We start from the raw sequence: 20,243 nt of genomic DNA, 5'->3' as shown, positions 1-20,243 counted from the left end.
GGGGCACCTGGGTGGCTCAGTCAGGTAAGTGGCCACTTTTGGTTTCAGCTCAGGGTCTCAAGATTCTGGAACTGAGGTCCCCTCCCCACCTCAAGCTCCATACTCAGTGGGGAGTTTGCTTGAGGATTCTTTCTCCCTCTGCCCTTCCCCCAGCTCATGTGCAAGCTCTCTCTCTAAAATAAGTAAATCTTTAAAAAAAAAAAAAAAAAAAGACATATACCACACATAGCTCAGAAAAATACAGACAACAGTCATATACAGATCCTAGAAACTTCTTAAGAGAAAAAAATGGTGTAAAGCAACACAAAAAACAAAAAAGACTTGCCTTCACATATCTAAGTGAAAATGACTTTCAACCTCTCTATATTCAACCCAATCACTGATCTAGTAAGAGATCAGAATAAAGACATTTTCAAATATGCAGTCTCAAAATTATACCTTGCATTCACCCTTTCTTAGGAAACTACCAGAGGATGTACTCCACCAAAAGTAGAGAGTAAACCAAAAAGATGTTCCAGATCCAGAAAATCTAACACTAGAGATAAGTATAAAGTCTCAGGATGGTATTGGGCTTAGGTATAAGAGATACATCAGAAAACAAGAAACAAAAATCCTTGCCCTCTAGCTTATGCTTGAAATGGAACAGCAATTCTCAAAATGGGGTCTGTAGGTCCCTGAGGGTCCTTAAAAACCTTTCAGAGGATCCAAGAGGTCAAAACTATTTTCACTATAATACTGAAACATGATTTATCTTTTTCACTGGGTAGACTTTTGTACTGATGATGTAAATAAAACTAAAAATAGGCGAAACTGCTGGTGCCTTAACAGGAATCAAGAAAATGGCACCAAACTGTACTGTATGACTACTATAGTGGACATTATATTCTTCACTGCAACACACAGTTTAAAAGAAATTTTTTAAGACAGTTTCACTTAAGAATGTCCTAGACAGAAGAGTAAAAATCATTAACTTCATAAATTTTAAACCTTGAACACACATCTTTTTAATATTCTGTATGATGAAATGGGAACTACACTTACCCACTGCTGCATATTAAAGAATAACGGTTATTTTGAGAAAAAGTGTTAATACAAACAAATTTCAAATTGAACAAGCTTTTATCATGACACTATCTCTAAAAACTAACTATGACTATTCAGACTTGGGTATTAGGCAGACATTTGCCCAAAAACCAATGAAGAGACTTTTTCATTTCAAGGAAAGCTGACATTATTTGTTACCCATGATAAAATCTGAGCTCTTAAGCAAAAATTAGAACTTAGGATAACTTGTATCCACCACCATGAGACTGACAGCTTCCCACTCAGTACTTGACAATTTCTGTGTTGAGATCGGTGATGATATTCAAAAATGTGAATTTTTTAAATTACATAATAAAGACTCAAAATTCAGAAGGTATGCATAACTCAGTGAACCACTATTCTCCCATAGGCCAATTCAGGATCTCACAGAATCATGCTTAGGTAAAAAAAAATCCACTCACAGTATAAGACAAACCCATAGATTTTAATGTGATAGACTACAAAGTCATTGACATGTTTTCAAAAACCAGACTGCAACTAACCTTTAAGAAACTACTACTTGTCAAGTTTTAGTGTAGTATGAAAGAAGTAATTATCAGCAAAGGCTATTAAAATACTTTTTTCCAATACCATATATTTGTAAACCCAGATTTTCTTTATATATTTCAATCAAAACAACTCATCACAATGGAACGCAGGGGCAGATATAAGAATCCAATTATCTTCTATTAAGCCAGACATTAGAGGGTTGCAAAAGTGGAAAATAATGTCACTTTTCTCACTAATTGTGTTCTGGAAAATATAGTTACTTCTATACAAATGTCTTATTTATGTTACCATGTAATGAGCTTATTATTATTTTTAAGTGGATTAACAAATATTCAAAATTTGCTCATGTAATTGCTAGTAAGGCAGTATTTACAGATATAGCCCATATAGATAAAAGTTCTTGGAGTCCACAATAATTTCTAAAAGTGTAAAGGAATCCTAAAACTAGAAAGTTTGAGAACCACTGCTCTAAGGTATCTACAGTTATTTCCATTCTCCTTTCTTGTCTAGCTTATTAAGTGCCCACATAAAGCATAAAGAAGTAGACAAAAAAAAAAAAAAAGGACACAGATTTAATTACATATCTTATTGTTGACTGGAAAAAAAATAGAGAATTGGAGGTAAGTATACATTTTCCTTTGTTTTAACTGCAAACAACATAATTCACCCATAATAGAAGAATGATTACATTTAACCCAGAAAAATTAATGGTAGATATAAAGCCTCTCCTTAAAGATACTAAATAAAAAGTTTAAAAACCATGTCACCAAACTATAAATACATTTTCAAGTAACATATTTACACTTCAGAAAAATTACTCTGAAGTATAATCAATCCTCAAGAGACTGCAGAAGCCCCTACACTTATTATAGTTAACTTCCAATATTTATTTAGAAAACTGAACAAGAGCAAATGAGAGATCCAAAAATTGTCTTCTCCATCAATGATGGGTACTGAATTCCTACTCACCACCCTAGATATATACTCACTTCTGGATGTCCATAATATCATTGGCATACAATTAAATATACTTGCTCATTCAAGTCAAGGCCGTCAATTTATATTACACACTCCTAGTAAGAAAGAACTCCTTATACTTAACTCCACTGTATGGTATAGTACATGAAAAGACACATTAATAACTCTTTCTGATAAGGGCAATAATGAACTGAGCAGAGATTTTTAGGAGCCCCACAAGCTAACAATTTTTCAATATACCTGTAAACAGAAAACCCAACTATAGGAATGAACTCCTACAGCTCTTGGTTTTCTGTCCCCCTTCTGTCTTCTAGTACTTCCTGGTTACAGTCTCCTGATTGCAAACCTCCCCCAAATACTCCCACTACCAAATTGAAACCAGGAGAGGTAATGACTACAACAGGACATCTATTTACAAAAACACCTCACTGAAAAGTTCAAGTGACTTACTGAAGACATGAAGCCAAGATGTGATCATTCAAAAGAAAGCTCAAAGGTATACACAAGTAGTTCCTTTGTCTAGTTATTAATAAAGGTACATGAAGCAGTTAGCCTTTTTCAGAAAACAGGTAGAGGGAAAAAGATTCCTAGAGAACATAGTTTATAATTATTTCTCTACTACTCATCCATTAGTATATCAAACTATATTTTTTAATCTTGGACACATGGCTTAAAAAAAAAAAAAAAGTCATGTCAATGGGAAATCCACCTCAAAAAGGTAAAGTAAAAATGGGGCTAATAGCATTTTAGCATAGGAAGAAACTCACAAACAAGTACAAAGCCATGCAAACGCAGTAAAAGAACTGTGGTAAAATTCTAATTTAAGATAACACAGCAAATTTCAAAAAAGACAGAACTGTCAAAAACACACCTATCATAATTAAAAATTTGTAAACTAGTATCTCTTTTTTTAAAGAGCATTATCAGTCCTAAGAATTTCTCCCCAATGGTTTGAAAATGAAAGCAGAAAATTCATCTATACATTTACTGTAACAAAATCATTACAGAAGTTTTCCAACTCTTAACACAACTTTTTGCTAAGACTGGTGGAACTGGTAAGGCCAATTAATACATACCAGCTGCCTTTAATTTTTTTTTTCTATTTCAAACATTTTTAGCTCTCTTATTGAAGACCGTAACAGTAGTAAAGTGTTACCACTTGGCAGGAAATCTCCTTTGCTTGTAAAGAAAGTGAGTATTTATAGACTCTAAAGCTAGACAGGACACACAGTTCCCCACAAGGTCGCACCTGCCATATTCAAATCCTTAAACCTGATAATTCTGCATATTCCCCTCACTTAGAGCTTTTATGTCTAGATGAGCGCTGGAATACTTTTTTGTAACAGAAAAAAATATTTGATTTATGTAAATACCTAGTACCTACTTAGTTGAAACTCGAATAGTTTGGTGCTAATTCTGAAAACGCAATTAACAACAAAAAATTTAGGCTTCCAGTGTACATTTAAATATGTATAACCTCTAAGATAGAAGTTATGCTAAGGCTGATCTAAAATCATGAGTCCGCAACATGTCTAAGTAGTGCATTATAACCTCTCACCAAAGTGAATAGAGATCAAGGGCAGCCATGTGCTCCTAAGGAAGCCCATAAAGGTGGTCATATGACCACAAGGCCAAAAATTCTGAGGTCAAGGAAATTGAAGGTTTAAAGCGAGTATATTTATATGTGAAGGAAGTTAAGTCCACCTCACCCAGCACCATCTCTCTCTCAGCAAGAGTGGGAGCGCGGAAGGGGGACAGGGAGGGAAAGAGGTGGATCTCAAGTACCGACGTGAGTGGGGTGGAGTGTACCAGGTTGCAGCCTCCCTCTTGCTCCATCCTACTATAGCTAGTGACGAAGCACCAACACACTGCAAGATGAGCACAGAAACCCAAAAGCAGTGATGGAGGACCACGGACTGGGGGTGCAGATGGAGGTGTGGTCTAGGTATGAAGAGAATTTAGAGCTGGTTAGCTCTTCCTCACCACCACCAGACTAAAGGCCTAGCTTGAGGCCTGCGACCGCACAGTACCCCAGAGGCACCCACCACCCAAACACCCCAACTTGGACTTCCAGGGTCAGAAAGCGCCAGGTACCGGGCGCATGCGTGCTGCGCCGCTCCGCACGCCTCGCGGCCGCCACCCACCACCCCCTCCACCCCCACTCCACGTCGCCTTCCCCGCGGACTGCGCCAGGCCCCGCGCCGCTTCTCGCCGGAGCAGGGCCTCGGAACCTTGCGCCCGCAGCCGCTGCCTCCCAGGTTCCGGATGCGGGCATCACCTGGGTCCTGGCCTCCGGCTTCACGCCTCCCGTTGACTTGCAAGCGCCACAGACCAAAAAACCTTCCTTCAAATCTGGGCGCCGCTGCCGTCCTCCGAACTTGGTTCAGTTTAAGCTCACCGCCTTCCTGGTTCCAGCGCCAGGCAGCCTCAGCCGAGCTTCCGAGTGCATCGATAGAGACTGCTAGGAGTTAGAGGAGTACCGAGGGAGTAGATTGTCACGCCGCCAATTTTTTGTTTGGTGTTGGTTTTGCGTTCTTGCTTATTTGATTTTTGTTTCTTTGTTTGTTTCCCAAAAAGCAATAAAGGTGAAGACTGAAAAGTGTTATTGCCTTAGTAACCGTCGCTATCGTCTTAGATAATCAGTAAACAAATCTGCATCGTAGGAAGTTATGTTTAAGACACCACACGTAGCAAAATTAGTTATCTCACTCTGGGGGAGGAAGAAACTAGCTCAACGATAATAAATCATGGGAGTGTGTCTGTGTAGAGTCGTGTGTGATTAAACTCTAATGATTTATTTGCAAAAATGCATTAAAATCGGTGTTTCTTCTACCCTGAAGGTGAAGGCATTCACAGGTTGGGTGCAAATTAGTTTCCCACATTAAAGTTAACGGGTTGCTGGAGGAATGGGAGAAGGCTGCCTGAGGCAGGGAGCTGAGGTTTCTTCTGAAAGAGAAATTAAACGTATAGATTTTTTTGTTGTTGTTTAAACCAATAGAAATTACAGCGATTCAGCATTTTCTGTGACTCACACTACATTATTTATCTGTAAGAAACCTAAAGGAGGTGAATAAACCCTTGGCCTTGGTTTGGGTAGACTGGAAGAACCAACTCGTCAACTGATAGATATCCAGGCTAGAGGTTTTCCGCTGACGGTTTGAGAGGGTGAAAATCACCTCCACAAATATATTGCTCATAAATGACTTTACCTTAAATAACCAGTTTTGAGGGACCGTTTTAAAACTTAACTACTTACACTACACGTTTATTTTAAATAATTCAAGAGCTGGGGAGTGGGGGGAGCTTGGCGTCCTGAATTTCATTGGAACCTGTGTATCTGTCTGCAGGTTGTCAACTAAACTTTATTCAGTGTTGCTGTTGGTTTTTTGTTTTTTTTGTTTTTTTTGTTTTTTTTGTTTTTTACCAAAACCACGTTTTGAAAAACCCTGTCTCAAGAAAAAATTTTTTATCTAATGAAACATCCTTAGAACTTCATGAGCATTTATTAGCATATGATTTTAAAACTTTGTTGATGTTGGTTTTTAACTAAACTTCCCTTGGGCCAGTGGAAATATGTGGGAAGGCACTGCAGATTTCTCACATCCGCATCTGATATTAACACTACTATTCCTAAATGTATACAAAAAGCCGATATGCCAGGAAAATCTATGGGGAAAATCTATTTGGTGTGAGTTCCATAATGATTGTGTCTGAGACTTCCCTGATCACCTTTAAAGTGGTCATTTTTCCCTCAAGCTCAGTAGACAGAATTTTAAAAGTAGCTATTGAGTCTCCTGATCCCTTGCCAGACTTCTAATAGTGATTATGTTGGAGCTGTTTGTGAATACACATTTAACACCTCAGTTTTAGAGCTCTTTGAGCACCACATCTATTTAGCTGACCCCATTCCTGGTCATTCTGCTAAATAACCTGAAAGATGGATTTTCATAAAGGATTAAAGTTTTATGGTTATTCTCTGATAATATCAGAATTGAAGTGGTTACAAGTAGGAAACCAAGACTAAGTGTAAAATCATGTTTCTAAATTCATAACTTTGAAAAATGTGAGTATGTGAGTCTCTTTTGTAGTGTGATAAAATAGAAGCAAGCACTCATATAACTCATTAATACCTAAAAGCTATTGCTACTGGAAACAAAGATTTTAATTATTTCCGCTAAATACAGCACTAAATGTTTTAAGAATAACAAAGGACAACTTCAGAATTCAAAAGAAAAAAAAAAGACAAACATTCCTAAAAAGTATGATTTTCATTTTCCTTAAATGCACTTAAATGTGAACATTTTAATCTGAAGAGTAGTATATATAGAATGACAAAGGTACATATAGCCTCTATTTTTATATATTCTAGAACCACTGATGATATAATTGTTTTCTCTTTTTACAAATGATTCAGATTGTTTTGATGATAGTTTTCAAATTATCTGTTCATGCCTCAATCGAAGGGCAGAAGTATACCTAACACATTTCTGTAACTGCTTTTATTTTTCCTGAGAGTATCAGATCCAAGAAAATGAACTACTTACATTTAACATCAGAAGAAAACCTGAATTAATATTCATACTACTTGAAAATGTCCCCCAAACCACACTTGGAGAGATATATTTGTTTGTAGGCTAGAGTAATTATCTTTCCTATGTAAATATTCTTGTGTGAGATATATACATGGCCACACCGTCACTGCAAGCTTTGCCCTACACAGGACAAATGACTCAGTAATATAGATGTTCCTTCCATATAACAAACTATTTCGATGAAAATAGTCCAGGAATAGAATTTTAAATTGTGGCTTTGACAGGGAGAGAGAGAGACCTTTCTCACGGTGACTCTCTTTTTGAATAGTCCATGATTTAAAAAAAAAAAAAAAATTAGATGGGGCATAAACTTAACATGAATTTTTTTCAAACTCAAAGAGGGATAATAATTCACTTTTCAAGATTAGGAAATCAACTAGAATGTTTCTGAGGATGCTAAAGAATACCTCCCGTAGTTAATTGTGGGAGGGGTCCGGGTTCAGGGAGTTGTAAGGGAAAAGGGCTCAGGATCCTGAGACCTCAAAGAGGGAACGAAGTCAAACTGTCCTTGACCAGGCGCTAAAGAAACACTTTAAAATGGAATCTGTCAGGGAACAGCTGCTCGGGAAATGTGTTAAATAGACTGGCCCATACGAGTTGGGTTTGTCTGTAGAGGTGTCGGCCTGGGCTCCAGTGCACGAGTAGTGGGGTGAATCACAAACTCCCCTGGGCGGGGAGCTTAGTGAAGACCCAAGCTCAGCTCTGGCCGCGAGCCGGGAAGCCCCTAAAGGAGCCGCGCGGGTCTGGAAAGCTGTAAAGGACCCTGACTCTGAGCAGGTTTGTGAACCCAGGTTGCCGAGCTGTGTGGGTTGATGTGCAGGATGTAGGTTTGGGACACAGGGCCAGGATACGGAACTGGGGTGCGGGGCACCTAATGCAGGTCAAGGAAGCCTGGCAGCAAGGCGGGGAGGAGCAGTTGCGCGGCACCCTGACGCGGTGCGAGGTTGTGAGGTCGAATGCCCAGTCCGGATACTCGACTGACTCCGGCAGCCGCGCACTTGTCAGTTTCCTCTTGGCCACGCCCCGGCGGAGTAGGTCCAGCTCCCCAGTGTTTAACTGAATCGTGACACCAACGCAAAATCCACGCCTAATTAAATTAATTAGGGATTCTCGTCAATCCTGGATTAATGGCCAAGAGCACAGGCGGCCGAGGCTATCTGAAAACCGGGACGGCCTGGGACCGGCTTCCTTTTCCCGCCCCCTCCCGTCCCCTTCTCTGCCCTCCCACTCCTGCTCCAGCCTGCCTGGACTCCAGCCTCAATCAATCTCAATCTCTCTCTTTCTCTCTCTCTCTCTCTCTCTCCACCCCCCCCTCTTTCTCTCTCTCTCTCTCTTCCTCCCTCCCAACCCCCCCCCCCAGGTAGTGGTGCGGGTGCTTCCCCAGGAAGGGGCTCCCTCCGAGTTGCGAAGGGGAGGTAATTTACTCAGAACAAGGGGCCGCCTTTGCGAAGTATAAATAGTGAGACTTCAAGCGCAGCATTGCTATCAGATCTGAACTCTCCGCAGGAAGAATTGTCAAAGATCTTAACATTGAACAAGCGCGCTCCGGCAGGGAAGCATCAGTTCCCATTTCCCTCCTGCGGCCCCCGCCCCTTCCCTCCTCCTCCTCCTCCTCCTCCTCCTTTTCTTCCTCCTCCTTCTCTTCTTCCTCCTCCTCCTCTTCCTCCTCCTCTTCTTACTTCTTTTTCTCCTACTTCTCCTCCTCTTTCTTCTTTCTTCTCTTCTTTTTTTTTTTCTTCTTCTTCCTCCTCCTCCAGCTCCTCCCCCACCCCCTGCCCCATTGATGTGTTATTATTGGGGGGGTTGGAGCAGTAAAAAAAGAAGAAGGAAAAAAAGAGCGGGGCTCGGCTGGGAGAGGTTGAGCGCGGGGCTGACCGGCTTCGGCGGCGATGGAAGAACTTACGGCGTTCGTCTCTAAGTCTTTTGACCAGAAAGTGAAGGAGAAGAAGGAGGCGATCACGTACCGAGAAGTGCTGGAGAGCGGGCCGCTGCGCGGGACCAAGGAGCCGACGGGCTGCGCCGAGCCGGGCCGAGACGACCGCAGCAGCCCGGCAGTCCGGGCGGCCGGCGGAGGCGGCGGCGGAGGAGGAGGCGGAGGCGGAGGAGGCGGAGGAGGTGCAGGAGGAGGAGGAGCAGGCGGAGGAGCTGGAGGAGGGCGCTCTCCCGTCCGGGAGCTGGACATGGGCGCCGCTGAGAGAAGCAGAGAGCCTGGCAGCCCGCGGCTCACCGAGGGTAACGGCCTAAAACCCCAGCCGCGATTCCCCTTCCCGCCTTCCTGACTCCTCTCAGGCAAAAGAGGACTCCGAGGCCCAGCGGGGAGAGGGGCGGGACGCGGAGAGGGCCCTTGGACCCCAGCTTTGGAAGCTAGAGTGATGATGGAAGGGTGGGAGTCCGGTGGTGTGCACGGTCGTGGGTGGGGTCCGAGTGTTTGTGAAGACGGGGGGCGTGGGGTTTGCGCGCGCCCTTTTCAGATGCTCCGGCTTTGCCGGTTCCACTGTAGCGCGTTTCACCAGCCGGAGGATGGGCGGGCAGCCCAGACGGCCAGCGGGCGGATGGGGAAGTTCGCTGGGCCCGGCTGCGGCGGGGGTGCTGACAGCAGCTGGGCCAGGCGGCGGGATTATGGTTATCATCTAGCGCCGAGTTTGCGGGAGCCCCTTTCCTAGGCCTGAGAAAGAAAGAAAAAGACAGGAAGGAGAGAGGGGAGAGAGCGATTTCACTCTTGGGTAGCCCCAGGGTTTCCGGCCGCGGCTAAGATGCACTCGAAGTCCACGAAGATCCTGGCTTCTCGGATCTTGGAGGTCAAAACTTCTCATTCTCTTTGAGCTATTAAGATCGAACAGGGCCAAGGCAGTCTAGACTGTTCTCTCGGGAGACACGTTAAGCTCCCTTTTTTGGTGGGTTTTTCCATATTTACACAATTCCATTGCTGTTTCGAATCCTTTAGTACTCTGGTTTTTTGGGAGGGGGTTGAGGAATCCTTTGGTGCCAGCAAAGTGTTAGGAAATGGCTTTATCTAGATGGTGGAGCGTCCTGTACCAATTCAAAAGAGTTCAACAATAAAATTAATTTGGCACTTGGTGCCTGCAGTAACTGGTGTGCTGCCATATTTTTCCAATTAGGAAAATATGTGACATGCGTAGAATCACATATTTAAGCAAGCAATTAAGTTGTTTATAACACGGTCTGTTCCTGTTTAGGCCAATAAATGAAATTTGGGGGCAAAATAGAGATTATATTAAGTCTATTAATCAAGTGGAAATGTGGACATCTTTCTCTTTGAAGCTCCAAAAGTTTGAAAGGCATTCCCTGTAAATGACATGAAATAGACAAAGCCTTCTCAACCCTTAAGTAGAATCTGAAGGGTGTGCTTTCATATTTAAATTTCATTACAATATCAGTGGAAATATTTTATTAACTTGGCTCCGAATGTTAGCTGTAATGTTATCCGCTTCCTCTCCCGTGGAAGGACGAATGTCCATAAAACGAACTCTGAGTACAAGAAATGCAGGCAACACTTAAGATCATGGTAGCTAGACTGCTAGACTGGGCTGGGATCTAGAGGCTCTTCTTCTTTCAGACCAGGCAGCAGGCCCTCCTAAATTTGGAAAATTTAGCTGACAGGCGACCAGTGCAGCCTCCCAGGCGTGAGTCGGCTGCTCCAGGCCCAGGGTACACCAGCCCACCGCATCGCGCGGTTAGGGTCTGAACCCGGGCAGACACAGTCCTGGGATTGTGGATTTCCAAGCTCAGGACAAGTATTAATTTCTCTGCAGGCTGGTTCTTCCGGAAATGATTTTTAACACCCATGCTGATCGGGATCCTGGGCTAGGAAGAATTGCAAATAGCCTCGACTATTCAAACTCAGCTTTGACACCTTATAAAAAACCCAAGGCTCCCACTCAGGCGCAGAGGATGAAGGATCCAGAGGGCAGCTTATGTTGATATGGGCTCCCCTGATCACTGCCCTTTGGCCTAAATATATATCCCTCGGGTGACTCTGTATGCTCACACTCTCAGAGCTCCTGTTTTTAAGGGAGAAGGAAGGACAGTAAAGTAGCAACGGATGTGTGCAAACCCAGAGCAGAAAAAAAAATGCATATTTTATTAAACAACGGAGCTGCTAGATGAATGAAAAGGCTTTGCGCAACCAATAGAAACCAAGGATCACGAATGTTCTGCTTGAACCTGTTGATCTCTGTGGGTTTAAGCATTTAGGGTCGAGTCTGCCTTTCCAGTGGGGCGGGAGAAGGAGAAAACTGAGGCAGCGGTCTGTTTCGCGCGCCTCGCGAAGCTAGTTATCTCCGCTCTCGCCTTTTGGCCTGGCGTGAGCCGCAAGCCCTTCAGGCAGCCAACATGGCGTGGGTGCCTCTGCTCAGGCACCCAGTGTCCGGCATGGGGGGTAGGGACTGCTTGGCCGCCAGTGGTCCTCCGCAGGGTTAGGCTTGAGCCCTGGGTCAGCACCGAAACCCCGGAGATGCGGCTCCCAGTGCCGCTCAGCACCCGGGTCTTGTTCCGCCGCTGCGACCCTTGGGCCCAATTGTTCCCAAATTAGAGCAGCAAGTTTAGAGAAACAGAGAGCCAGCGACGGTCGGAGCAGGCCTGAGAATAGCCCAGCATCCTGGGAGTAGCCGGTGAGAAGCCGGTGCTTGGCCTCGCCGCGCCCTTCTGCCCCGACCGGATTCTGTGTCTGGCCGGGCGCGGCGCTCTTGATTCCGCGCCTGCGAGGGAGAGGGTGAGTGCGAGAGAGGTTGAGTGGAATGGATTTGGTGTTCGCGGGGGAGGGCTGGGGATGGTGGAGCGGACAGTGAGGAGGTGAGTTGAGGCTACAGTTGCGAAGGCGTGAGTGGGTGAATAGCTGGGGGCAGGCGGTCGCCCAGAGTTGATCTTCTCGCGTCCCCAGAATCCTCTTCCTCAGGACAGGGTGAGGGACTAGACAGGAACTCCGGGAGGGGGCAGGATCCTCCATCATTTTGTGGACAAATCTAGTAGCAGGATTTGCTGTGTTGTTTTTGTACGTACGTGTGTGTGTGTGTGTGTGTGTGTGTGTGTGTGTTGTGCGCACATGGACATATGCGTGGCTTATTTGTGGTGCCCCTCCAGTGTCCCCAGAGCTGAAGGATCGCAAGGAGGATGCAAAAGGGATGGAAGACGAAGGCCAGACCAAAATCAAGCAGAGGCGAAGTCGGACCAATTTCACTCTGGAACAACTCAACGAACTGGAGAGGCTTTTCGATGAGACCCACTACCCAGACGCTTTCATGCGCGAGGAACTGAGCCAAAGGCTGGGACTGTCTGAAGCCCGAGTGCAGGTATCCAGCTGTGAGGAGGTCAAGGCAGGGCGCGGGGAGTGGAGGAGGGGCACGCGTGGGGTTAGAGAGGCCGCTTGGGAGACACACTCGGAGGGCGCAGGTTCAAGAATCTGGAGTGAGGTGAGAAGGGATGGGATATCTTTATTAGAGGTCTTATTTTCCAAAGTAAATCTTAGTCTTGTAGCCTACCCTCCACCCCATCCCAACATATGTTCCCAGCAGAAGAAAGCTGTGCTGGGCTTGCTCCCAGAGTTTCTATAAACCACAACCACCCCCCACCCTCCTCGCCTTACGATGCCTTTAATGTGGTTTAATCCTAATGGGCCTACTTTTATAAGCCTTAAAAAAAAATCCCACAGAAAACGTTTTATCTTCTGGATGCCTTAAAAGTTACAACGAATATTTTGTTCGCCTGAGTTGGTTTTCCTTGAGGGCCTGCTCCGGGGTCTAGGGTTGCCAAGCGGATATGCCAATTAGGTTTATAGATGTACAGACTATAAAGAAAATTAGCAACTGTTAAGTGTGGAAATTTACAGTTTGCCGTTAGCAGTCGATCTCAAACTGTGTGTAAAACAGTGGAGACAGAAATGCATTTTGGTCACTCTTTGTTCCCTCACTTAACCAAGACAGCAAACCTGAACCGACAGAACTTGATTTTAAAACAACTTACATATCTTAATATCGGCATTCCCAGAGTCCAACACCCAACAAGTGTTGTTTTTTGTTTTTTCACTGGTTGTGGGGGTGGAAGTAATGGCAATAGGCTTTGGGGGCATTCAAGGTAGAAAATTTATACACACATGGATACATATCCTTCTGCTTTTATGGAGAAAACATTTAAGTGTTCAGACTGTATTTCCGCTCAAATAATAAAATAGAAGAAAATGATGGTCATTATTTGTTTGAACACATGGAGCAGTTTTAGGCCTGAACATCTGCAGCTGTTATAAAGTATCACTGTAACAGATACTCCCGGGGTCTCTGGGTGAAGAGACCACCATCTGCAGCAAACTATGCAATTCTTATGGGGCTTCCCGCATCTTGTAATAGGATCAGGACAAAAACAGAGCAGTCACGTTGAAGGGAAAAAGTAATAATAGGCTGCCTTGGTCATCACAGCCGTCAATAGAAGGCTCTGCTCTTCCTTTTTAAGCCTCTGCTGCTTTGCTGTGTGTACTCAAATCTCTAGAGGCTCAGCAACCCCTTAAAGACATGATGATAATTATTACAGTTATGAGCATTAGTATCTCAGTTCCAACTCTTCTAGGGGAAAAAAGAGGCAAGAAGCCTCAGGCCATGTGAGTTATACAAAGGATGCCACCCTGGCATGAAATCTACCCTTCTATTACACTAAATGGCAGGGGAATTTTTGAAGATTTATATTGACTATGACACTTGCTTTCAAAAACAAGAAAAAGCTCTGAAGCAGTATTTTTCTTTTATAGTTTTTTTCAAACCTTAATTTGTGAATCAGTCAATATGCTGTATTATTGGAACATAATGCTGTATGATTGGAGTGTAAAAACAAGCTTTGTGTGAATTTTTAAAAATCTGTCATACTGCCTCTGAAAGTTGGCAAGTGTATTTAAGAAGGTAATATGTGGGAGAAGACAGTATCCAGAGTGACTTGATTCATACCTTCCCCTTCTCAGAGAATATTGTCTTCTTTTTTCCCTCATAAGAAGTGAACTTTATTGCTGGTCTTCATTTTTTCATACTTTTATTTAAATTTTAGGGTTATTTTCTACTACCCTAACGTAAGCAGTGGATTTTTTCTGTAGAAGCGAATTAGATTATCATGATAATGACACAATTATTCTGCTACTGTGTTACACTCTACTGCACAGAGGAACAGAGAAATTCTAAACTTCTTTGTAGTGAGGCTTTTATGGCACTAATTACCTCTTCCCCCACTCTTATCCACCCCCCCCCCAAACAGAGTCACTATTTGCTTTGGTGTTTGGTTTTTCTTGAAGATGAAGCTAATTAATATTACAGGCTATTAATGAGCACATTCTTCTCAGGTCTTACTGGGCAAACATCTAAACCCATTATCACTTTAGTATCAGGTATCAGGGAGAGTTTTAGGCCTTGGGGACTCTATAATGTAGAAAGATGAAACCAGGACTAATAGTAATTTATCAAGAAACAATTTATCTTGCAAAAGACTATGAAATTCTTTTTTGTCATTCATTTACATTATTTGACTTTGGAAATTGAGAGTGTTTTTTATAATTCAAATATCGCTTGCTATATCTCTCAATCCTTGCCTAAAATACTAATTTTTTTTTCAGTATACTCTGGTAATTAAAGAAATATGTTTGAGTTCATAAAATCTAGATTTTATTTTATTTTTCCAATTTGTAGGTTTGGTTTCAAAATCGAAGAGCAAAATGTAGAAAACAAGAAAATCAACTCCATAAAGGTATGCTTCTCAAAGAACATCTGATATTCTAAGTAAAAAGAGAACTGGGTAATATTGTTATACAAAGTCAGAAAGAAACTCAGAAAGATAATCATGTTCTCTATTTAAAATCTGCCTGAAAGCAGTTAATGAGAGTACTAAAGTACGGGAGTACATTTATTTTCTTTATGGCAACTGTTTAGGAAGATAACAGTCCAATTCCAAAGGAGTTTGTTCTATTTTGGTATTGTTCGGAACTCTGGGAAACAATGCTGGAAATATTAAACTCACATTATTGTGTTTTATCCCCCCCTCCTTTTTTACAGGTGTTCTCATAGGGGCTGCCAGCCAGTTTGAAGCTTGTAGAGTTGCACCCTATGTCAATGTAGGTGCTTTAAGGATGCCATTTCAGCAGGCAAGTATAGCCCAGTTTCAACCAGTTTTCAACTGTAAAAAGACCTGGATGTTTGCTTGAATTGTTGAATATACCCTCTCTGAGTCCTAGTTTTGGTGTCCTTGCAGTTGAAGAATAATTTTGAGATGATATAGTAAATCTACTCCCCTTTAAAAACCTATAAAATGTCAGGGGCCTACATGCCTAGTCCTTTCTGTTCTCATGGGAAACCTGCAGAGGCCTGAGGCCAGCAACTGGTCCTTTAAAAATGCACTAAAGATTGCACTTGGGGAGAGGAAGGAAAAGCCTTTTGATTAAGATTTTGTCAGATCCAATACAGAGGTTAGTCCTAAGGTGTTTTCTAAGGCAACTTTCTAAATATTTTTCTAGGTATTTCCTTTCCCTTAGTCACAATAAATGTCTCTGACAAAAGAAAAGTAAATAAATAAAAGTACTTCCAACTCAGACTTGATTTTTAAAAGCTGTCTCTGCAAACAAAGCTTCATCTCTAGTAGAGAGAGAAGCCTTGGTCTTCCTAGGGATGCCCTGCCTCTGCAATCCCTTTCTTAGGCATAAAGAAACCTTTAAGACTACATTTTAAAAGGACAGCCTGCAGCAATGATTTAATCCTGGGAAATCCCAGTGCTCTAAACGCCCCTGCTTTCCCAGCCTAAGGGCTCAATCCTTACCAACCAGCGCCTGACCTTCCCCTTCCTCAGCCGGGACCCCTGCTTGGTAGGGCTGTGAAGTCAAGAATTAGCTCTCAGTTGGCAACACCCTGGACTGGGGAGACATCTGGGTGTACCCATGTATTGATGGTTACTGTTAGGGAGATCTTAGCTCTCTTGACACTGCAGGATTCTAGCTTACATCCTGATGCTAGGCTTTTGAAGCAAGGGAGAATGATTGGAGAGAGAGTGGGGTCTTAAAAGGAGACCCTTACTACTCAGAAAGTGATCTGCAGGCCTGCAGCACCAGCACCACCTGGGAGATTGTTAGAAATGCAGAATCTCAGGTCCCAATGCAGACCTTCTGAAGTAGAATCTGCATTTTTAAGAAGATCTGCTTTATAACAAGGGTAATTGTTATAGCAGTAAAGGTTAGAAGTACTAACAATTGTGCCAGTTGTGATGAAGATGCAGTATTTTCCCCGGGTGACAGGGAAAAGTTTTATAGTTTGCTTGCTATTACTTCAGTGCTTTAATGGATAAGAGCTGTATGGTGGCATCAAGAGAGCCTTTCCAAATTACTTTGTAATTTTGAGGAGGGCGATGTTTTAACACAATAGCAGTGTTGCCCTCTGATGGGCCCAGCTCCCGAGGGGGCAGCCACATTCCTGCAGACAGGAGTCCCCCAGGGCCCAGGGAGGTAAGACGTGCTGAAGGAGCTGCAGAGTCTCTGGCGCACCGGAGTATCCCCGCAGCGCCCCAGATTCAGTAACAAACTGAGAAGGTCAGCCAAACTCCCCTTTCCTGTCCCCAGCCCCAGCCTTCCCCCTCACCAAGCTGGACGCCGTTAATGCTCTGTTTCTATTCTGTTGTCACCCTAGGATAGTCATTGCAACGTGACGCCCTTGTCCTTTCAGGTTCAGGCGCAGCTGCAGCTGGACAGCGCCGTGGCGCACGCGCACCACCACCTGCACCCGCACCTGGCCGCGCACGCGCCCTATATGATGTTCCCGGCGCCGCCCTTCGGACTGCCGCTGGCCACCCTGGCGGCGGACTCGGCCTCCGCCGCCTCTGTGGTGGCTGCCGCCGCCGCAGCCAAGACCACCAGCAAGAACTCCAGCATCGCGGATCTCAGACTGAAAGCCAAAAAGCACGCTGCCGCCCTGGGTCTGTGACGCCAACGCCAGCGCCAGCGCCGAATTCGCGCCCCCAGCGCGGCGCGCACCCTGCAAACCCTCCGTGCCCCGCTGCTTTCCGTTTAACCCCTCCGGACCTCCGGAACCGACCCTTTTTCCGCCCCGCTGATCGCCCTTTGCCACCTTCCACAAACGAGACTCGGAGGGCGAGACTCCGCGCCGGACCTTGAATCCCCCTAGGCGCACCAGCTCTGTGGCTCCTGACCATAAACTTACCCAAGGGCGTAGAATTTGACTTCGTACGGGCAAGTTTTCGGGAAGTCTGGAGAGAGACTGAACAAGGGAGCGCTGGGACACGGGAGTGTGGCTCACGGCAAAGCTGCAACGATGGACTCTTGGTAGAAATAAAAATCCAGTTAATAAAAAATGAGCAAAAAAAAAAAAAAAAAGTAGAAAAGATAAACCAGAAAGAAAAAGGAGGAAGGGAACTAAACTTATTGCTATTTGACAGAAGTTGAAATCGGAGAAAGAACCAAGGAACAAAAACAAATTTTAAAAATTAAAGTATTTTATACATTTAAAAATATGGGAGAATAACCCGGACGAATCTCGAGAGAATGGGGTGGGGGGGGGGTACCAACTTAAAGTGTATGTTTTTTTTAATGGGCTAAAAACCGCAAAACAGAAGGAAGAGGTATACTTATTTAAATAATTAAGATTTTAAAAAGTGCGCAGCTGGGAAGTTCACAGGTTTTGAAACTGACCTTTTTCTGCGAAGTTCACTTTAATACAAGAAATTTGATAAGAGAGGCGGGCCTCCTTTTACGTTGAATCAGATGCTTTGAGTTAAAAACCACCACGTATGGAAGAGTAAGAAGAGGGAAGACAGTACAGAAACGAGGAGAAGAAAAAAATGACATTAATACAAAAAATGTTATCACAGACTGTGATTTCTCTGAGAAATTATTATGGCAGCACTGTCCAGACTGCTGACAGTAAATTCCGGTTTTGCATGTTACTTGTATTCCATTGATGGTGTCTCCCTGCTCCCTACTTTACTCACATGCACTTACTCCATTTTTATCTTCAGTGTGAAAAACAATACCAAAAGCATCTGGAAATTGATATATATCAAATCTATAATTTTTGCCCTGTCTTTGATCCTGTTGGACAAAAGAAAAAGGTTGGAAGGGAAACAATTTATACTCTGTCCCAAGAAGACGGAGGCTGGCAGAAAATGTGGGGAAAGGAAAAAGAAAAGAAGACCAAATGAAATAATAAAGGTACAGAGCCTCAGAGGGCTCCTGGCGCATAGTAGGCGCTCAATCAATGTTAGTCCCCGCTCCTCCCTCCTTCCTTCTATTCCCTCCTGCTGATTTCCTGATGTCCTATGTGGGAACCTTGTTTTTTTCCCCCTCTCTATCCTGTCACACTCACCTTAAATAATATCCAACTAGATACAGGCAGTAGGTTTGTGTAAAATATGTTGATACACACAAACAAAGTTTATTTTGGCTATAATGTGTGAACTGATGGTTGACTTACAACATTTGCATTTTATCTCACAAAGGTGTATATTCAAGTAAAAATTTTTTTTTTTTGTTTCAATTCATGTAACTATTTAAACTGGGATACCCTGGACTAAGCAATCTGTATCCCAATCACTAGAAAGCCTCCTTAGTTGTTTTTTTTTTTTCTTCCTCCTAATTTACAAGAAAGAGGAAAAGCTCTTTTAACTGAACTTTGGTATGCGGTTGAGCTTTGTAACTATTTGTTCTCCATGAAAACAAAGTTATTTATATTTGCCATATTTTTTCTAGTGTATTAAGTTATTTTAAACAGAAGAAGATGCTGTTATTTCATGATGTGTTGTTGGTACAAAATGTTTCGATTTCACCTCTGTTAAACCTTTTAAATAAGTGCCAAGTTATTAATTGAAGACACTTTGCGATCAATTGAATGAAAATAGTATTGTTTCATTTGATGGGGTTCGCGTCATCTTTGTTCCTGTTACTATTAAACTCTCCGGGATAGTCTTTCCTTCTTCCTTTTTGATTAATGTGTACCATCTCTCGAATACATCAACTTAGAAAAGCGCTTGCTTCTGCTTCTGCGTGCAGCTCTTAAGGGGCCGTGAGAATGGTGTTGTGGCTCTCGATATCGCTGAGCGCAACCTGCACCCACTTTTTTATCTGCCCAGCATAGGAACCGGATTGATTTTACACCAAACCAATAAAGGAACAGGTAATATGTAAAATAATATAAAATGGACTCCCTAAGGCACACTCTCATTCTTCATTCTGCTGCACTTTCACCTTTGAAGTTTTTCGGGGAGCAGCTTGAGGAGAAAGGGAAGAGGGATCACAGGGTGCGAAATCTACTTGGGTTAATCGAGGCATAATGGACACTCGACCCCAGGTCGACCACCCTCCCCAAGCAAGGGATGAAGGTTTGGGAGTGGGTAAAAGCCGCGGAAAGGAACCGGGGCTCTGGGAAGGGCGAATCTTCCACCTCCCCTCTCCAATTCAGCGCTTTGGCCCATGTAGATTTTTCGTTGGTTAAATCTAGGAAAAGGTAGAAGCAAGGGCCCTACTTAGGAAAAGCCGGGTCCTAGCCTAGCGGTCCTTAGAATACCGAGGATCCTCTCCCTCCCGCCTGTCTCCCCTGCCCCCTACTCCTGGAAGAAACCTCTAGTAAAACCCGAAAGCGTTGCCTGTTTAAGTGTGGGTCGAGACTGCGAAGACGCGGCCCCGGACCTTCCCTACCCGCGAGCGTTCTGGGGATGCGGGCATCCCCCGCGAAGATCAAGGGTTTCCCCAGTGTCCCTTGGGGCTCCCTTTGGGCCGGAGGGCGCCTAGTGGACACCTCCCACCCCTTCGACAAAGCCTGACGTTTTCCATTAGCGCTCCGGTCTTCCCCACCTGGCCTTCTCCCGGGTTGAGCTCGCACACTCAAAGCTGTTCCTCTGAGTAGACGTGGGTGATATCTTTATATTTATCTTTTTTAGCTTTCAAAGACCACTGAATAGGACTTGGGCCGTATTCAGCGTCCAGGCCTTGCAAGTCTCCTAGTTGACAAGTTGACAGGTCTCTTAGCAGTCCTTATTTTTCGTAGTAAACATCAGCTTAGGGGTGGGGTGCACCTTGAATCCGCCGCGCCCAGCCCGCCG

The 20,243-nt window shown here is 43.8% G+C and overlaps 2 protein-coding genes across 7 annotated transcripts in view; one reads left to right on the top strand and one right to left on the bottom strand.

Moving 5' to 3' along the window:
- Positions 1-5,006, bottom strand: part of RSRC1 (arginine and serine rich coiled-coil 1) — a 377,694-nt gene extending 372,688 nt beyond the window's left edge. For all 5 annotated transcript variants that reach the window (XM_082687410.1, XM_082687409.1, XM_082687407.1 and 2 more), the window contains exon 1: positions 4,850-5,006. The gene's annotated coding sequence lies outside the window, so the exon portion shown is untranslated. The remainder of the gene's footprint in view (positions 1-4,849) is intronic.
- Positions 5,007-6,739: 1,733 nt separating this feature from the next.
- Positions 6,740-19,110, top strand: SHOX2 (SHOX homeobox 2). Of its 2 annotated transcripts, none has more exons than XM_082687388.1 (5): positions 6,740-9,395; positions 12,264-12,472; positions 14,840-14,897; positions 15,203-15,291; positions 16,856-19,110. In XM_082687388.1, the coding sequence occupies exons 1-5, from the start codon at positions 9,053-9,055 to the stop codon at positions 17,111-17,113; spliced, it is 957 nt and encodes a 318-aa protein (XP_082543514.1). In that variant the 5' UTR covers positions 6,740-9,052; the 3' UTR covers positions 17,114-19,110. The 2 variants fall into 2 exon arrangements, with proteins under 2 accessions (XP_082543514.1, XP_082543513.1); XM_082687387.1 differs by having other exon boundaries at positions 16,820-19,110.
- The last annotated feature ends 1,133 nt before the right edge of the window (positions 19,111-20,243 follow it).

Source organism: Mustela nivalis (assembly GCF_964662115.1).
Source record: "Mustela nivalis genome assembly, chromosome: 1".
Taxonomy (NCBI): domain Eukaryota; kingdom Metazoa; phylum Chordata; class Mammalia; order Carnivora; family Mustelidae; genus Mustela; species Mustela nivalis.
The sequence above is the reverse complement of the archived record's forward strand: the minus strand, read 5'-3'. Positions and strand labels throughout refer to the sequence as shown.